The sequence below is a fragment of the Phacochoerus africanus genome, chromosome 9, assembly GCF_016906955.1.
Source record: "Phacochoerus africanus isolate WHEZ1 chromosome 9, ROS_Pafr_v1, whole genome shotgun sequence".
Taxonomy (NCBI): domain Eukaryota; kingdom Metazoa; phylum Chordata; class Mammalia; order Artiodactyla; family Suidae; genus Phacochoerus; species Phacochoerus africanus.
This window is the reverse complement of record NC_062552.1, coordinates 48,590,301-48,609,960: the sequence shown is the minus strand read 5'-3', so window position 1 is coordinate 48,609,960 and position 19,660 is coordinate 48,590,301. Positions and strand designations below refer to the sequence as shown.

Here is a 19,660-nt window from a genome sequence, read left to right as displayed (position 1 = left end):
CCCTCTATTGACTAGATTTAACATGCAGGCCGAGAAAGAAGAAGTGTTTACTAAGCCCACCTCCGTTATCACAGAGCAGACAAAGAAGGATGAATTTGAAGTTGAGGCAATAAACTGATGGCAAGAGCGGTCATCTATTTTATCATCAGGCATCTGTGAAGATAGTGTTAATCTTTGTGGAGAAAAACATTTGGGGAACAAAAACTTAAGTGATAAACTTTTAAATAGACTATGCACTAGGTATTGTGGGAGTGTGCATGCTGGTCTGCTAGTCTTTGAGCAAATTTTTATGTTTCATAAATGGGGTTGTTTTAAAATGTTTGTTTCTAGGGAGTATATATCACCATTAAAAGAAATGTTTGTAAACAAATGGGAATATACTCATTCAGCATCAGAAAGTAGTATTCAAGTTGAAATCTGAACTTATGAATTCTAATTCCTTTTCTTCCTTTTTCTCTCATTTCCCAGGTGATCCAGATTAACCTGAATTCAATAGTTCCATCTGTCAGTGGTCCAAAAAGACCTCAGGACAGAGTTGCTGTGACGGATATGAAAAGTGATTTCCAAGCTTGCTTAAATGAAAAGGTACATTACTTTACTTGTCAATACACTTTGTGTGGAGTAAGTAGTAGAAACTAGCAGAATGATCCATGAACCCAGTTGACTGCTATATTTTTGTATGTTAGGGAACACACCAGCACCCCACTCTTTTACGTCTGTCCAGAGTGTGAGTGAGACATTTCATAAGCTTATTCCCAGGTCCACCATGAGGGTCAGAGGTTGATTGGGTATATTTAAGTTTTCACGTTTAAAGTAATTAAAATTAAAGTTAAAAATTGAGTTTATTAGTCACAATAGCCTCATTTCAAGTTGAATGGCTGCATGTGGCCATGGCTCTTATATTGGACAGCATAACTATTGAATATCTGCACCATCACAGAAAGTTCTATTGGACGGCACTACTCGAGACTTTTGTGGTTTCCAGACTATAAAAAAAACACTATACTGTTGTGCTTACTCTCTTTGAGTCTGGTAAATTAACTGAATAACAGGGGACCTCTTCAACTTTGGGGGGTTTCCCTCTTGAGACTCATGGCTTCAATTTTGTCATTTTCTCTATTCTGAGAACCAGTGGTTGGCTTTCTTTTCAGAGCCTTTCTTTTATAATTTCTTGATTTTATGTATTTATTTATTGGTGGAAAAAGTCAGACTTGTACAGGAATAAAATAAATGTAGTGAATTCCCATGTATCTTGCTTCAACAATTACCGACTCATAGCCCACTTTGCTTCATCTGTTATACACACATACGCACACGTATGATCATTTTGAAGCAAATCTTCAAGGCCGTTGTTTTTTTTTAGTGGTCACACCTACAGCATATGGAAATTCCCAGGCTAGGGGTTGAATCGGAGCTGCAGCTGCTGGCCTCTTGCCATGGCAATGCTAAATCCCTTAACCCAATGAGCAAGGCCAGGGATTGAATCTACATCCTCAAGGATACTAGTTGGGTTCCTAACCTGCTGAGCCACAGCAGGAACTCCTTCAAGGTGTGTTGTTGTTTGTTTTTTTTTTTTAAGGGCCGCACCCACAGCATATGGAGGTTCCCAGGCTAGGGATCTAATCGGAGCTGTAGCCGCCGGCCTACACCAGAGCCACAGCAATGCCATATCCGAGCCACGTCTGCAACCTACACCTCAGCTCATGGCAACGCCGGATCCTTAACCCACTGAGCGAGGCCAGGGATCAAACCCACAACCTTATTGTTCCTAGTCAGATTCGTTTCTGCTGCGCCATGACGGGAACTCCAAGGCCATTTTTAACAAAGAAAGATTTTATACCATCTCTTGAGAATTACTTTTAAGCAGGAATGAATAAAGAACAGCAAAGCCACATAAGAGTTAGGTCCTGAATAGTCGGCTAGACTCACACAGTAGATTAAAGTTTATGAACACCACCAGACTCTTGTCGTGATTGTTGAGATTCATGCTTCAGCGGAATTATAGCTATAGAATGTCAAGGATCTGCCATATTTTCTACCAGTCTTTTTTCTGTATATATCCAGAAAATTTATATTTATGTGCAAATTTGTATAGGTTGGATTTAAAGGCTTCCAGATTGCGGCTGAAAAGCAAAATGATACCGTCTCTATTCATTATGAAGGAAGTGAATATAAGCTGTCTCATGGGTCTGTGGTCATTGCTGCCGTTATCAGTTGTACCAATAATTGCAATCCATCTGTCATGCTTGCTGCAGGTAGGTTTTGTTTAATGGCCATACATTTTCTTTTCCTAAATTATTTTTTACTTTTCTTTATATTCACATTCTGCTTCTTAGATGTGCATGACTGTTGGTGTCTTTGTTTTATATTGAGAGCCATTCTGAGATTTTAATTAGGTCCTAAGGAGCCTAAGTTTAATTTATGTTATTTATTTTGTTTTTATTACAAAGAAGGTAATTTTTCTTTTTTTGGCCATGCCCTCAGCATGCGGAAGTTCCCAGGCCAGAGGTTTAACCTGCACCAGAGCCAGTGACTATGCTGAATCCTTAACCCACTAGGCTACAGGGATCTCCTATCTATAAGTTTTTAAAATTAAAACTTGTGTCTGTGTGTTTTAGGTTATATCTGCTTTTTCTGTTAATTTATAAGTATAGTTAATTAGCAAATCTCTTGGTAGTCTAGAATTTTACCATAGTAATGTGCTAGATTGTGAGTATAAAGAAAGTAAAAGATTATTGACAAGGATTATAAATGAAATCAGTTGTATATACATGGAACAATTCAATAATGTATTAAATCAAGTCTAATATTTTTTAATTGCTATTACTTCATTATGATTATAACACTTAAAATGGTTCACTTAATAGTATGTGTTAGGAGCTCCCTTGATGGTGCAGCAGATAAAGGATCTGGTGTTGTCATTGCTGTGGCTCCGGTTGCAGCTGTGGTGCAGTTTCATTCCCTGGCCCTGGAACTTCTACATGCTGTGGGTGTGGCCAAAAAAAAAGGATATGTGTCTTTGTGTACATGATGCCATAACAGACTGTGTCTTAGTAATTTATAATGTAAAGGCTGGTACATCTACCACAATTTTTTTGTGGCTATGCCTGTGGCACGCGCAGGTTCCCAGGCCAGGAATTGAACCCACATCGCGACAGTGACCATGCTGGATTCTTAACCCATTGAGCCATCAGGGAACTCCTTATAACAATTTTTGATGGTTTTTTTTTTTTTTTGCCTTTTTGCCTTTTCCTAGGGCTGCTCCCATGGCATATGGAGGTTCCCAGGCTAGGGGTGTAATTGGAGCTGTAGCCACAGGCCTACACCAGAGCCACAGCAGCATGGGATCCGAGCCACATCTGGAACCTACACCACAGCTCACGGCAACACCGGATCCTTAACCCACTGAGCAAGGGCAGGGATCGAACCCGCAAGCTCACAGTTCCTAGTCGGATTCGTTAACCGCTGAGCCATGATGGGAATTTCTTGATTTGTTTTAAATGAAACAAATCAATAGAATAAAATGGACAAAATAATGACAGTAAATTCATGAATTTTGGATTGTTAGCCTAACCTGAATTGGAGATGAGCTGTAAAATAAACCCATACTTTAATATGAGGACAAGAAGGAAAAAAAACATTGCCATAGTAAATTATTGTTTCTTTATTGTTGCAGGTCTTTTGGCTAAAAAAGCTGTCGAAGCTGGTCTGCGTGTTAAACCTTATATTAGAACAAGTTTGTCTCCAGGCAGTGGGATGGTTACACATTACCTCAGTTCGAGTGGAGTATTACCCTATCTTAGTAAGCTTGGGTAAGTGATGGTTACCATTATTTGTACTGACATTGGTATTCAGCAGTGATCGAAGCTGCTTGTTAGGACTTCTCATAAATACAAAAAGAAGATAGGACAAAAAGCGCTTTTAGTTCTACTTGTTGCTTTGCCATTACCACAAAATCTTTGAGGCCATATCACTCAGCAAACATTTACTGAGCGTATTCAAAGAGCAAGGCAGTTTGTTGGCTACAAAGAAGTAGCAGAAGTGATCTCTAAGGATAGAAACACAAGACAAACAAGTAAAACTGGGTAACAGTGACAGACAGGATTAGGGATGGTATCGAGTACTGCATAATTTCCATGAGTCATGTAGAAGAGTTTTCAGAGTGAAGTTTTATAGGTGACATTATTAACTGAGTAAATTACCTTAAATGAGGTTTTGTGAGATTATTGGATCCAGTATACATAGGTTAAGTTGTCCCTGAGCTTTATTGAAAATAACTTTTGTATTTCTTATATACTCAAAAAAATAGATGCTGGCTGTGTTTTCACTGTGTATTTTGGAACATACTGTCTTACATAAATCATGAGTTCTTTTGCAAAACCTAACAGTTTTAGGTGTTTTTTCTTTTTTGTTTAGAACAGCTGAAAGTAATTTCAAAGATTATACCTTTAATTTTTCAGTTGTATCATCTTGGAATTTTTGTCAGACTTTTTTTTGGGTTTAGTTGGTTGAGAATTGAAAGATTACTCCTAGCAGAGTACTCAATTCCAGTGCCTCTTTGAGGGCCTTTAAGTCAGGTTGTTATAACCGGGTCCTCTTGATACTTGGCATTTTAGATACTTGGAGAGAAATAAGTATAATATCAAATTTTTGTATGGTCATGTTGTATTCCTAGCAAGTAGTGCTTGAGGAATTTTCTTGTGTAATGTGATAAGTTCTGTGTCACAGTTAACCTAAATATCAGGGCTCTTCAGAGGTTTGCATTCAGTACAGATAGCATGCTTGAGAGTCAAACTTGATTTTGCTCAAAAGCTGTGAAATGAATTATGTTGGTGAAGGTTCGTATGTTGTGAATATTCCCGTATGTTGTGACTATTCCCTTCAGGCATCTTATACAGTGATGGAAATGAAAGATAAGATTCATCCTTTCTTTACAAATTATGTGACTTTTTATTTTAAATGCAGATTTGAAATAGTTGGCTATGGATGTTCAACATGTGTGGGAAATACAGCACCCTTATCAGAAGCAGTTTTAAATGCAGTAAAACAGGTAAACTGTGGATCAGTAAGACATCCAAATGGATTTTCTTAACCATTTTTCACTATTAAATTAGCAAAAATGTATGTTGATGTATTTATATTCCTATAATCCTTGCATCTCTTGGAAAGAGTAACCTGTCAATCATAAAGTAATTCTTTGAAATAATTTTTAGATCCTTGAAATAATTTTTTAATAGTACAAGGAATTATTTTAGTTTGTTTTACATGATTGATACTTCTGTACCTAATGATTGTTACTACTCTTTGGTTATCTTGCCCTCAGAAATAGAATATTTGAGATTGCTTATATGTGATTATCCAAATTTGTATCATCTCTTGAGTTGAACATATGTGGTTTGTTTTGTTTTTCAGGGTGATTTGGTTACTTGCGGAGTTTTATCTGGAAATAAAAATTTTGAAGGTCGTCTTTGTGATTGTGTTCGTGCCAATTATCTTGCCTCTCCACCCTTAGTGGTAGCTTATGCCATAGCAGGCACAGTGAATATAGATTTCCGGACAGAGCCATTAGGTATCTTTTCATTTATATATATATATATATACACACAAATACCTGCACATACCTTTTCCCCCAAAAGTTGTATTTTTGAGATGCTTCCTATATCATTCATTCTTTGAATTATCCCAAGAAGTCTTAGCACAATGCGTTATTAATTTTTTTGTATTTAATATATATTTTTTATTTTTTTATTTAATGATTTTTTTTTCTTTATAGCTGGTTTACAGTGTTCTGTCAATTTTCTACTGTACAGCAAGGTGACCCAGTCACACATAAACATATATATTCCTTTTTCTCACATTATCATGGTCCATCATAAGTGACTAGGTAAAAGTTCCCAGTGCTATACAGCAGAATCTCATTGCTTATCCATTCCAAAGGCAATAGTTTGCATCTGTTAATTACAGACGCCCAGTCCATCCCGCTCCCTCCCTCTCACCCTTGGCAACCACAAGTCTATTCTCCAAGTCCAAGATTTTCTTTTCTGTGGAAAGGTTCATTTGTGCTATATATTAGATTCCAGGTAGAACTGATATCCTATGGTGTTTGTCTTTCTCTTTCTGGCTTACTTCACTTAGTATGAGAATCTCTAGTTTCATCCATGTTGCTGCAAATGGCAGTATTTTGTTCTTCTTTATGACTGAGTAGTATTCCATTGTGTATATTTACCACATCTTCTTAATCCATTCATCTGTTGATGGACATTTAGGTTTAATTTTTTATTTATATGAAGAATATAAAATGTGCAAGTAATAGTTCTTTCAGCTGCTTATACCTGAATCACTGTTGTTGAATAATATGTTTGGTTTCTGTGATATGTCTCTTAAAAGATGTGAACATTTTGAGGGAGTTACTTTTTATACTAAATTTCGTGTTAAAATCTTTTAACCAGGTACTGACCCTACTGGCAAAAACATTTACCTGCATGATATTTGGCCTAGTCGAGAAGAAGTTCATCAGATAGAGGAAGAACATGTTGTATTATCCATGTTTAAAGCATTAAAAGAGAAAATAGAGGTAAGAAAATAGAGGTTAGTTTAATAAAGTGGCAGTGTTTCTTTATTTTATGCATCTCTCTGAATAGAATAAAAATTAAAAACCCATTATTTTGAATGTACAGTTTTTAATGAGTGATAGTCCTTTTGTATCTGGACTCTCTAATATCTAAGAATTAACTTAGGGAGTTCCCATTGTGGCACAACAGAAACTAATCCGACTAGTATCTATGAGGATGTGGGTTTGATCCCCAGATTCGCTCAGTGGGTCGGGGATCCGCTGTTGCTGTGAACTGTGGTATAGGTCGCAGACAGGGCTCGGATCCCGCGTTCCTGTAGCTTTGGAGTAGGCCAGCAGTTGTAGCTCTGATTCGACCCCTAGCCTGGGAACTTCCATGAGCTGCAGGTGTGGCCCTAAAAAGTAAAAAAAAAAAAAAAAAAAAGGATTAGGGTATCAGAATTGATTTTATTTATTTTTATTAGAAATGTATAGCAAGCATTATTATTTGGCATCTTGGACATACTTAATAGAAACTTGCCTTGTTTGTCATTCTCATTCGGTGGTTCAAAATTCAGAAGAAGTAGGAGTTCTCGTCATAGTGCAGTGGAAACAAATCTGACTAGGAACTCTGAGGTTGTGGCTTCAATCCCTGGCCTCAAACAGTGGGTTAAGGATCTGGCGTTGTGAGCTATGGTGTATGTGGCATACATGGCTCGGATCCTGCCTTGCTGTGGCTGTGGTATAGGCCCGCAGCTGTAGCTCCGATTTGACCCCTGTGCCACAAGTGCGGCCTTAAAAAGCAAAAAAAAAAAACAAAGAAAAACAAAATTCAGAAGAAATCGAGCAATGAAATCTCCCTCCCACTCATTCCCTAGCACTCTACCTTACCTCTTCAGAAACAACCAGTTATGTCAATTTATTAAGCATCTTTCCAGAGATGTTTTGTGCATCTACAAATACATATATTCACACTTTTTAAAAAGAACTTAGAATATAAATATGAGGGCCAAAAATACTTTATTTATTTAGCCCTTAGTATGTACCAGCCACTGTTCTAGCTTTTTGGAATATACTAGTGAAGAAACCACAAAATTCTCATGGGGAGAGGCAGATAGTGAACTGTGGACAGAATGATTAGGTAAATTATACAATATGTTAAAAAGTAATGAGTGCCATGAAAAATTATAGAACAAAGTGAAACAGTTGTGTAAAATGTGGGGGCTAGATTGCAGTTTTATATAGGATAGTTGAAAACATGATACTTAAGCAAAGTTTTGAAGGCAGTGAATAAGCTAGTCATGTATCTGCACAAAGAACAGTGCTTTCCGGATGGAGGGACCAGTGTAAAGGCCTTAAGGAGGGAACCTTAATGAAGGTAGTGTGACTAGAACATAGGAACTAAAAAGGGTGATGTTAGGAAATGTCAGAAAGACATCTTAGCTTTCCTTTCAAAGAGTCCAGGTTACATAGGACATTTTAGGCCATTATTAAAACTTAGTCTTTTACCTGAGTGACATAAGATAGAGAACCATTGGAAGATGCTGAACAGGGGTATCATAATCAAAAAGGCTTGCTCTGTCTTTGAAATGTAAATATATTGGGGGCAAGAGGGTTGAGCACAAAGAGTAGACTCATTGTTGTAGTCCAAAGTGAAGAATGGTAATGGCTTGGAACATTTAGGGTAGCCATAGAGGTGGTGAATAATGGTGAGATTTTGAATATAGTTTGAAGGCAGGACTAATACGTAGTGATGTAGGACAAATGCATTGAAAAAAGCAGACATTTTTTTCCATGATAGTATTCTTAAAGATTAAAAGCATACCCCCCAGGAGTTCTTTTGTGGTGCAGTGGGTTAAGGATCTGGCATCATCACTGCAGTGGCCGCGATCGCTGCTGTGGCGCAGGTTTGATCCCTGGCCTGAGAACTTTATTGTGCTGCAGGTGCAGCCAAAAAAAGACACAAAACAAACAAAAAGAAAGGCATAACCCCAAACACACTTAATCTTGAAAGCAATGTATAATCTTTCTAAATTCTTTTGTTTTGTTTTGGGTTTTTTTTTGGAGGGGTAGATCCTGTAGAGTCTTTTATGTTCAGTTTGTATTAAAACTTAACTCTTAGGGTATTCCTGAAAATCTGCTGTGCTGGAATTTGATGAGCAAATCTGTATCCATCCTGTTCTAAAATATAGAATGCATTATTTTAGCTTCCTTTCCAAATGAAAAAGACCTATTTTCTTTTCCTTATTCTAACATAAGTACTGTCTTAATTTCCTTGATCTTTTCCATAAATCTCTTTTTCTGACTCCATTTTATCTTTATTTCAACCAAAATCATATTCACAGATGGGAAATAAACGGTGGAATTCCTTAGAAGCACCGGATTCAGTTTTGTTTCCATGGGACTTAAAGTCTACTTATATCAGATGTCCTTCATTTTTTGATAAGCTTGTAAGTACTCTTTTACTCTATGATCTTTTAAAGATTGTTATGAAGTTTAAAAAAAAAAAAAACCATTGAGTTAAATACCTTCAACATTTTTTATCTTTTAGACCAAAGAGCCAGTTGCACTCCAGCCTATTGAAAATGCCCATGTCCTGTTATATCTGGGAGATTCTGTCACAACAGATCACATATCACCTGCTGGAAGCATCGCTAGGAGTAGTGCTGCTGCTAAGTATTTGACAAACAGAGGGTATGCGTGCATGGTTATAGGCTGTTTTTGTTTCATCTTTCTCATTGATTAAGAGACTTCTGCTGGTCACGTTCCTTTATCCAGTAAATTACATGCTGTTGTGAGTGCCTGATTGTCCATGTATTTGACCTAAACAATAACTGGGGTATTTGTACCTGATTTTGCTTAGGACTTTAGACATTGAAAATGCTGTTTTAAATTGATCCCTTGTAGTCTAAACTGATTGGAAACAAGATTTTTCTTTTTTTAATGCTACTTTGTTGAAAAGTCAGATGCTTTGACCTACCAAATAAAGCCTGATGGTTCTAACCATCTCCCAATGTTGGAGTGCACAATTTAAATTTGTGTAGTGGGGGCTATAAAATGCACATGCATGAGGCTAGGCTTCATCAAATCAAAAGACAAAGACAATGGATTTCTGCTTTTTGAGCCTAAAATTTTACAAAAATAATGCATGTGAATATAAAAATAATTTACATAGGGTATATAAATCCAAAACTAGAAATATTTTGTTTCATTTCTATATGATTAATAATGTGGAGTTGCTCTGTTATCAAAGAACTGTTTTGACACCAAAGTTTTGCTAAAGGCAAAATTTTTAGTGCTGCTGCCTGATTAGTTTTGGACACTTCCTGATTAGCTTTTTGATACTTGAGCTATGCAAATGACAAGACTTTTCAATGAAATAATCTTAGAAAAATCAGTGCTACATAGCTTGGTTTGACGTGTAATAATACTGTGTAGCTTATTATATAATCTCATTAGTGATATTGTGAAATCTGAAATTATTTTCTAGTTATTTCTAGTTTGGTATGAATTAAAACACTTTTTGGTAGAAATTGCTAATAGCAGCTCCATTGGTATGATTTTATGAAAATGAATCAGTTTGTTTTACACACAGCTTTTGTTTATAATGGTGAGAAATAAGTTTTCTTTTCTCAAATATTTTTTTATTCTGATTTCCATCTTGGTCATAACTGTGACATAGATTCCACCTGAAAATATCACCAATTTTTTAAGACACTCAGACCCTCCCACCGCCTCCATCCTGAAGTACAGTGTTTAAATATACAAATGATTGATTCCAGACTTGGAACAGGAAAATGTATGGGAAGATTCTAGATGTTTTATACCAATAGCAAAAGAGCTGTCAGAGACTACTAGGCTTTCTGTCAAAATGTCTCAGGAGCCAGCTTTGAACCCATCACTGCTCAGTGATGGGACATGTTTAGCGTCAATAACTGGAGTGGTTTGAAACATAATGAATATGTTTAAATCCATGAGTTCATAATAATGTAAAAGAAAAAATTAAAACACCTTTGAAAGGTGATAGGGGAACTGTCTTACTACTTAACAAGTAATTTTTTGTATGACTTAGGAACAAGTCTTTTTTTGTATGGAATGTATTTCAGTATAACCAGATCATTGATGAAGGAAGTTTGTCTTTATTGAAGTTTTCCAGCTAAATAATGAAGCTGTAATATAATAAGAGTGTCATCATTTTATAGTCCCTAATGCGGTCTGGACAATAATAATTATCTTTCTGGAATGGTAGCATTCCGGGAAGAGACAACTGAGTATCATGTGCCTCCTGATGGAAGTACAGCTTATGAAGCATTGTTGCAAAACATTAAATACCCAAACTGTATGTATCAAGCCACTAGATCTGACATCTGGTTAACAAGAAATATAGGAGAGAGAATGACATGTGAAGTGATACTGTGGAGATGCAGTCAGCACAGTCTAGATACAGGGAATTTTACTACAAATGACCTGATATCATGAGATAAAGTATAAAAGAAGACACAAAGGGAGAGGGCACACATAGATTAAAAGAGGCTTGAGATCAACTGAATGAATTTATAAATCATATTTAGATCTGATTTGAGCAAACCAGCAATTTAAAAAAGTAAAGAGAAAGCCAGGAACATTTGAATATTGACTAGCTAGCTGATATTAAGAAGTTTGGGGGGGTTTTGTTTGTTTGTGTCAGGGTAGTTAGTATTTTAAGTCCTTATCTTGTAGAAAAACATACTGAAATTTAAAATAATATTTTCTGAGCTTGCTTGAAAACAATCTATTAGAGGATGATTGTAGAAGGCAAAAGATTCCAAGAGTTTATTGTTGTTTAATGGTAGGCTTCTGGGCATTCATTGTTCTGTTTTCTCTACTTTTGTACATGTTTGAAATTTTCCATAGTAAAGGTTTTTGATTAAGTTTTATAATTCGGTAATGTGTGATTATTTTCCACCTTAAATAACTAACTTTCAAACTTTCTTGCAGCCTTACCCCTCGTGAATTCAATTCTTATGGAGCCCGAAGAGGTAATGATGCTGTAATGACAAGAGGCACTTTTGCAAATATCAAGCTTTTTAATAAGTTCATTGGAAAACCAGCTCCCAAAACAATTCATTTTCCATCAGGACAGACGGTAAGTATGTTTACAAAGTATTTAGGCAGTTGCTGACAAGATCAAAATTTGTATTAAAAATTTTGTGTCTGTTTTAATCTACAGCTAGATGTATTTGAGGCTGCAGAGCTGTACCAGAAGGAAGGTATCCCACTGATTATTTTAGCAGGAAAGAAATACGGTTCAGGAAATTCAAGAGACTGGGCTGCCAAAGGACCATACTTGCTGGTATTGATTCTTAAATTCTTCTTATATCAAAGAGTTTTAAATATTTCCTTTTGTCAGTAGCATCCTATCAGAGTTTATTCTGTTTATTCAGTCTTTTTATGCTTCCTGGGACCTCATATTTGGATTTTTTTTAAGTGATCTCTATATAATATACTAATCTAGTTGAATTTTTAATACTCTGAATTTGATTAAACCTGCATCAGTCTTATTTGTGGAAATCAATATGGTAAAGGGAAAGGAGAGTCTGTCTTAAACTATTACTTTATTTTTTATTTTATTTTATTTTATTTTGACTTTTTTTTTTGTCTTTTTGCCATTTCTTGGGCCGCTCCCGCGGCATATGGAGGTTCCCAGGCTAGGGGTCTAATCAGAGCTGCAGCCACCGGCCCACGCCAGAGCCACAGCAACGCGGGATCCGAGCCGCGTCTGCAACCTACACCACAGCTCACGGCAACGCCGGATCGTCAACCCACTGAGCAAGGGCAGGGACCGAACCCGCAACCTCATGGTTCCTAGTCGGATTCGTTAACCACTGCGTCACGATGGGAACTCCTATTTTGCAATTTTTAGGGCTGCTCCTGCGGCATGTGGAGGTTCCCAGGCTAGGGGTCTAATCGGAGCTGCAGCTGCCGGCCTACACCACAGCTACAGCAACACGGGATCCGAGCCAAGTCTGCAATCCACACCATAGCTCACGGCAACGCTGGATCCTTAACCCACTGAGCAAGGCCAGGGATTGAACCTGCAACCTCATGGTTCCTAGTCAGATTCATTAACCACTGAGCCACGACGGGAACTCCTTAAACTATTACTTTATAGTAATAATTATTTATACCCATTGGTAGTTTGTTTATTTATTTTTTGTCTTTTTCTAGGGCTGCACTCGCAGCATACAGAGGTTCCCAGGCTGGGGGTCTAATTGGAGCTGTAGCCGCTGACCCAAGCCAGAGCCACAGCCATACCAGATCTGAGCCGCATCTGCAACCTTCGGCTCACAGCAGCGCCGGATCCTTAACCCACTGAGGGAGGCCAGGGATCGAACCCTAAACTTCATCGTTCCTCGTCAGATTCATTAACCACTGAGCTATGATGGGAACACCCCATTGGTAGTTTTATTTGCCCCTTTTTCATTTAATTTTCTCTGATTTGCTCCATCAGTAGTTAACAGACTCAGGGATAGTGGGCCAAGTTTCACTCCCCCCCCCCCCCGCCCCCCAAATAGAAAGTGGTGATGCCTGGCTGTCTGCTGGGAAACACATTTGTCTTGAGACTGTTTCTTTGTTGAAGAGCAAATAGGGGGATCTATTGGAGTGAATAGTCATGTGACTATGCTTTCTACCATTTCACACTCATACTTTGCTTCTCTACAGTTGTAGTTGTGAAAAGGCTGGTCCGAATGTAGCCCACATAGCTATCATAATCATGTAAATGTCATTCTTTTTGAATGTTTAATCTTAAAACATTAAAATGCAAATACTCTAAGGAGTTATAAGAATAAACCTAATTCTTTTATCTTTGTAAGATAACAACTATAAGTACCAACATACATCACAGATACTGTAGTTTGGGTTCCACTGCAATAAAGCAAGTTGTACAAGTTTTTTGGTTTCCTGGTGCATATGAAAGTTATGTAGTAACAGCAGAGATCACTTGACATAGATCATCTTAACAAATAAAATAATAATGACAGAGTTTGAAATATCATGAGAATTCCCAAATGTTGCACAGACGTGAAGTGAGCAAATGCTGTTGGAAAAATGGAAACTGTAGACTTGCTTAACAGAGTTGCCACAAAACTTGAATTTTAAGAAAACACGCTATCTGCAAAGCACATTAAAACAAGGTATTCCTGGGAGTTCCCGTTGTGATTCAGTGGTTAACGAATCCGACTAAGAACAATGAGGTTGTGGGTTCAATCCCTGGCCTTGCTCAGTGGGTTAAGGATCCGGCGTTGCTGTGAGCTGTGGTGTAGGTTCCAGACGTGGCTTGGATCCCACGTTGCTGTGGCTGTGGTGTAGGTCTGCGGCTACAGCTCTGATTACACCCCTAGCCTGGGAACCTCCATATGCCGCAGGCGCAGCCCTAGAAAAAAGACAAAAAAAAAACAAAAAACAAGGTATTCCTGTATCATGAAAGTTATAGGTATAGATTCCCTTTTTCCTGAAGGTTTTTTATCCCCCCCCCCCTTTTTTAAAAAAAATATTTCAGGCTTTCCTCATATAGCTGTTGATCCTTAGCTGTCCATTCAGTTAGACATTAAGAAACTGATTACAAGCTATGGTTGTGGGCTGGGTTTTGTCAGAGTGGGCCTTACTAATGATAAATTGATATGTCAGTATCTATAAATATTTTCTCTGAGGCTATACAGTTTCTTTTTTTTCTTTTTAGGGCTGCACCTGCAGCATATGGGAGTTCCTAAGCTAGGGGTCGAATCAGAGCCACAGCTGCTGGACTACACCACAGACACAGCGATGTGGACTCCGAGCCAGTTACCTATCTCTGTTCTCTAGATATTTACAGAATTTATGCATCCTATTCCCTTCGTTGCTGTGGGGTTATACTTCTTTTTTCCTTTATTTTAGTGTCAATTTAAAAAGGAGTATTGATGAACACATGCATGTGTTAGATCCACCTTAATTAAACAAATTCTCCTGAGCGCTATTTGAGTTTTAAGCAGCTGCCTCCATATTTAGAGAACTCTTACTGTGTGGTAGGCACTGGGAATACCTAACCCTGGAGGGGCAGAATACCAGTTAGAAGGAGTAAGGAGCTACTTAAAGATACAGGATACAGGAAAATGAGCTATAAAAGGCTTTTTTAAATACTTTGATATAACATTGACCTTTAGTATGTGTTACTGGGTTAAAAGTTTTTACAGAAAGGCCAAAAGTAGAATTTTTTTCCGTTTAAAATGCTCACAGCAACTTTGAGAGATGAATGGAGGAAATAAAATGCATGTTTGTTACAGGGTGTGAAAGCTGTTTTGGCTGAAAGTTATGAAAAAATTCACAAAGATCATTTGATTGGAATTGGCATAGCTCCGCTTCAGTTCCTTCCGGGAGAAAATGCAGATTCCTTGGGCCTCTCTGGCAGAGAAACATTTTCTTTAACATTTCCCGAAGAACTGTCTCCTGGAGTTACATTAAATATAAAGGTATTTCTAAAATTCTCAACTATATGATTGTGTACTATGTATTGAAATAGATGGTCATAAATCAAATAAAAATAATTACTGTAAATTACATACTAATGTCAGTTAGTGAACATAAATTGTTTAAAATGGCTTTTTTTCCATATGTACTTAAACCTATGTTAATATAGTTGATGTTCTCTGAGGAAAAGTAGAAAACACTGTACACTTAGTCCAGAAGAAGGGATATGGACTTCCATTTACTTGTGTCAACTTGCTTTTCCTGGTTATCAGCTCTCTCTGTCCTGATCAGTTTTAATCCAGGCATGTACAGCACTTCAAGAGAAGCCAAAATGGAATGTTCAGAGTCAGAGTGATACAGACTTTACAATTAAGTAAAAAAGGGGAAAGAGTAGCAGATATTATACGCAATGAACATTTAACATAGAATAAATATGAGTAATGAGTATAATTTTCCTAATTAGTATGTCAAAATCTAAATCATTTGATTTAATGTTTTAGGTGATATAATACTTGTTATTTAGAATTAGGGATGAAAACATCTTTTTCTACTTGGCTTCTGTTTTTCTACTTGATTGTGAAGCCTATCATTAGGTATCATAGGTGTTTTTCAAGCAGGAAAAATGTTTCGCAGGAAATGTGGTAAGTATAGTCATTGCATACGAAGACAAATGGTCTTAACCGCTAAGTAACGCTTTGTAGATTTTACCACTCATGTGAGATGTTTTTGTTTGTTTAAAGACAAGCACTGGAAAAATATTCAGCGTGATTGCTTCGTTTGAAAATGATGTGGAAATAATATTATACAAACATGGAGGATTATTAAACTTTGTGGCACGAAAATTCTCATAGTATCTATTCACCATGGATACCTTTCATAACTGGTAACTGCAAACAAAGCCTTTTGTGCTGGACCCAGGAATCCTTACCATGGAGCTGCAGGTAGTCCCGGTATGCTCACTTATCTCATCCATGGATGTAAATGATGATGAATCAACGTAGTGACTGAAATGAAATCTTCTTGATTTTAAATAATATACGAATGGTGCTATTAACATTGCTAAAATCAATGTGTGAAGTGTGTTGTGGAAGAGACCTGTAAGTATGGGGGGATATTTTATCAGACCATTTTGTAAATAAAGGCAGAATTTGAACTTGTGTTGAAAATTCTTATGAATAACCTTCCTGAAGTCTTTTGTTTAGTTTTGCACCTATAAAACTGTATACTACTGTTTGTTGGTTTAAGAGTAGCAGATTGAAATATAAGCCAGATAACTCTAAAATTATGGAAGGTGGAATCTGATTTATAAATGGACTTTGAGGTATGATAATTCCTTTTCAGAATTGAGCTGGACGTAGTTGGCATTCTAGTTGTATTAGAAGCCAGAGTTATCATAAATCTTAACTGTAAAGGATAGAACCTGCTCCAGACACAATCCTTCTGTCCAGTCCAGCCAAGGTTTCCGCAAGGTTTCCTCCACATTTGAAGGTGGATGTTACAGAATACACTTTGGTTGCGCAGCACCATGTGTCAGCAGTGAAAATATGTCACATATGCAGCCCTTGATTTTTCAGTAATTTCTACTGTGACTCTGGCAAGCGTCAGATAGCATTATATTAATTGGGTTAGATTATTTTGCTCACTTTACATGATACTATAACTTCCTATAACCTAATACTTTAGGGGTCATTAACCAAAATTCCACACTTACTTATCGTTGCTGAAGAGAACTTTATTTAATCATTAAATGCTAACATGATTTCCTCTAGATTTGTTTAGCCACCATAAATTGTATGGTTGCTCAGCCCTAAGCATTTTTTAAATGTTGGTTATTTCTTAATTATTTAAATCAATTTTCTGTCATTTTGAATCATTATTTTACCTGGGATGCATGATATTATTAATTATTTATGCTTTTGCTGACCATCAGGATAAAACACTTAAATTGTTGCTGTCTGAATACCATATTTTCTCTATATGCATGTCTGTTTACCACATCGAATGTTCTGTCAACAAGAAGTTTGGCAACTTTTAGAAAAAAGATTGGAATGAATAATTCTAGAAAGTCCTGTACCTTTTTTTTTAAATTAAGAAATTAAACTTAGCAGGCAGAAGGTTAACTATAGTGATTTCCCCCCCCCCCATGGAGATTATTAAATGAACTAGTTAAGTACTGCAATTCAGAATTAGCTCTCATTGCACAGAATAATTATTTGTTTTAAGCTAAAATGTTGAAACCACCAAACCAGTGGGTATAGACCACTAAGAACTTTGCACATAATCAGTCATACAGTCTTTTTGAAAATATTCTGCAAATATGTGTTTAGACAATTAGATGGACTAGAGTTTGGCAAATGACTTCCCTTTTATTTAAATTTTTTATAAATATTTTCTTTGGTACTTTCAAGTCATATTGTGTTCTTGAATATTTTATTATACTGTATTTGTCAGTGCATGTGTTTTTAATTCACATGAAAACATGAATTAGGGATGGAGACTTTTCAAATTGAATGTTAAAATATGTGTTATAGGCTTTGAAGAAATGATAACCCAGATTGTTGTGTGGGGAAAACATCTGTATTGTTTTTAAGTTGTACTATAATACGTAACCTATGGGCAGAGGCCTGGGCATCACCATAAAGAGCAGATCCAGGAGATGAAGAGATGATAAAGCTAGCTATAAATTAAGCATTTACATTTCCAGTCTACCCAGTCCAGTCATAGTACAAGCAAATCTTATATTTCAGGAACAAAATCGATATTCCCTTAATCTCCTACTTATATTCTGTGAACCAAAAAGCTTGATAAGCAGTGGTTATCAGTTGGGGAGGAGAGTCATAGATAAATGTCCCAGAGTATACCTTATAATTCTGCCCGCAGCCAAATTCTGTGTTTGCGAAAATAGTCAGCGTTGACTCTATCTGGATAATTCTGTGTTTTTAAAAAGATGCACAGGCGTTCCCATCGTGGCGCAGTGGAAACGAATCTGACTAGGAACCGTGAGGTTGCTGGTTTGATCCCTGGCCTTGCTCAGTGGGTTAAAGATCCGGTGTTGCCATGAGCTGTGGTGTAGGTCAGATGTGGCTCGTGGCTCAGATCTGGCATTGCTGTGGCTGTGGCATAGGCCAGCAGCTGTAGCTCCAATTCAGCCCCTAACCTGAGAACGTCCATGTGCTGCAGGTGCAGCCCTAAAAAGCAAAAAAAAAAAAAAAAAAAAAGATACACAGGTATTGTGGCAGGAAATATAAGAGGCCATGAGAGAAGCAAGTTAGTGTTGTAAACTTAAGAGTGCAATTTCAAGGGTCATTGTAACAGCAGCATTTGTGTTATCTTTAAAGAAACACGCTACATACCTTGCCATGTTTCATGACTTTGGGTTTTGCTAGTCGATAAAAATTTCATTCAGTCACTGAATTGCCATTATTATGCCTAAAAGTTCCCAGACATTTGTTGCTATTTCCTATTTTATCTCCAAGCTGACTTTTGAATGAAAGTTATTAGAATCTCTTTAGCCAGATTGCTTGGTTTTTCACTGGTAATCAAACCTCAGTGGTACTAAAGTCAAAAAGTACAACTAAGACCTAAACCAGAATCATAGTTTGCATATACGGCAACAGTGTTGTGTGCATTCGCCTTCTCAGTGTTGAGTGACAGGATGAAGAGAAATTACTTGACTGACATTTTTCTATGGTTGAATTAAAAGACACCTTTCTTTTGCCTTTAGGTTGAGTAGAAGGTGCTAAGATACTGGATGTTGACCCTATCTTAGTTTGATTTGGAGTAATAAAAGAGAGGGGAAGGACTTTAGGCTTCTTTATTGACTTTTTCCCCTGCAGTGTGATAGTGCTGATGTTTCTATCAATTTTACACATAGTATGTAATTTTGAAACCATATATCTCACTTAAGTAACTATAAATCATTGTCTATTATTTAAAGCCAACAAAACAGTATAACAGTTTTAAGTTCAACAATGTTAAAGTATTGTATAGAAATATATTGGAGGCAAAGTTCAGTTGATGACAATTGTGTATATGTTACGGATGCTGTAAATTATTTTTAATAAAGAAAATTGTATTATCACATATTTGACTCTTATAAAATATTTTGTGGTAATTGAAAATAAAATACCATAACTTAAAAAGGATGCCATCCAGAAATTTCTCTTCAAACATGTTATCTAAATGTTCAGACATTAATTATTCCCAATATGACTCCAAAATAAAAATGCAAACCAAGATAAAGTTTGCAATAGGGATAGCCTTCAGGAAACAATAAGTAAAGTTGAATTTGATTCAGGGGTTGTTCCAGCAGGTCCTTAAATTCAAGGGAGTCACATTTTAGATTTGAAAAGACTTAATCTCTCACCCAGAGCAAGAACCCCTGTACAAAGAAAATCTAACTGGGCAAAACCTTTTCTTGAACATTCAAGAGATGGAGACTGTTAGGCAATCTATTTTGTTAACTGAGTTTTGATGGTTAAGTAGATTTTATTTCAAGGTAAAGTCTGCTTCCTTGTAGCTTATACCAACTGATTCTGGTTCTAATTTGTGTGTGTCTCTTAAAGCACCTTGGTGCAACTGAATGTAAAATACACATTTAATGAATAAGTTAGACCCTCCACAAAT

At 36.8% G+C, this 19,660-nt stretch overlaps 1 protein-coding gene across 2 annotated transcripts in view; it reads left to right on the top strand.

Moving 5' to 3' along the window:
• The window catches only part of IREB2 (iron responsive element binding protein 2), a 44,944-nt gene extending 28,757 nt beyond the window's left edge, over nucleotides 1-16,187 (top strand). For both annotated transcript variants that reach the window (XM_047795473.1, XM_047795474.1), the window contains 12 exons: nucleotides 469-585; nucleotides 2,096-2,255; nucleotides 3,677-3,812; nucleotides 4,966-5,050; nucleotides 5,413-5,569; nucleotides 6,450-6,574; nucleotides 8,896-9,000; nucleotides 9,102-9,244; nucleotides 11,528-11,675; nucleotides 11,760-11,882; nucleotides 14,851-15,036; nucleotides 15,775-16,187. In XM_047795473.1, coding sequence (XP_047651429.1) covers nucleotides 469-585; nucleotides 2,096-2,255; nucleotides 3,677-3,812; nucleotides 4,966-5,050; nucleotides 5,413-5,569; nucleotides 6,450-6,574; nucleotides 8,896-9,000; nucleotides 9,102-9,244; nucleotides 11,528-11,675; nucleotides 11,760-11,882; nucleotides 14,851-15,036; nucleotides 15,775-15,885 — 1,596 coding nt within the window. In that variant the 3' untranslated portion in view covers nucleotides 15,886-16,187. The remainder of the gene's footprint in view (nucleotides 1-468; nucleotides 586-2,095; nucleotides 2,256-3,676; nucleotides 3,813-4,965; nucleotides 5,051-5,412; nucleotides 5,570-6,449; nucleotides 6,575-8,895; nucleotides 9,001-9,101; nucleotides 9,245-11,527; nucleotides 11,676-11,759; nucleotides 11,883-14,850; nucleotides 15,037-15,774) is intronic.
• Nucleotides 16,188-19,660: the final 3,473 nt, after the last annotated feature.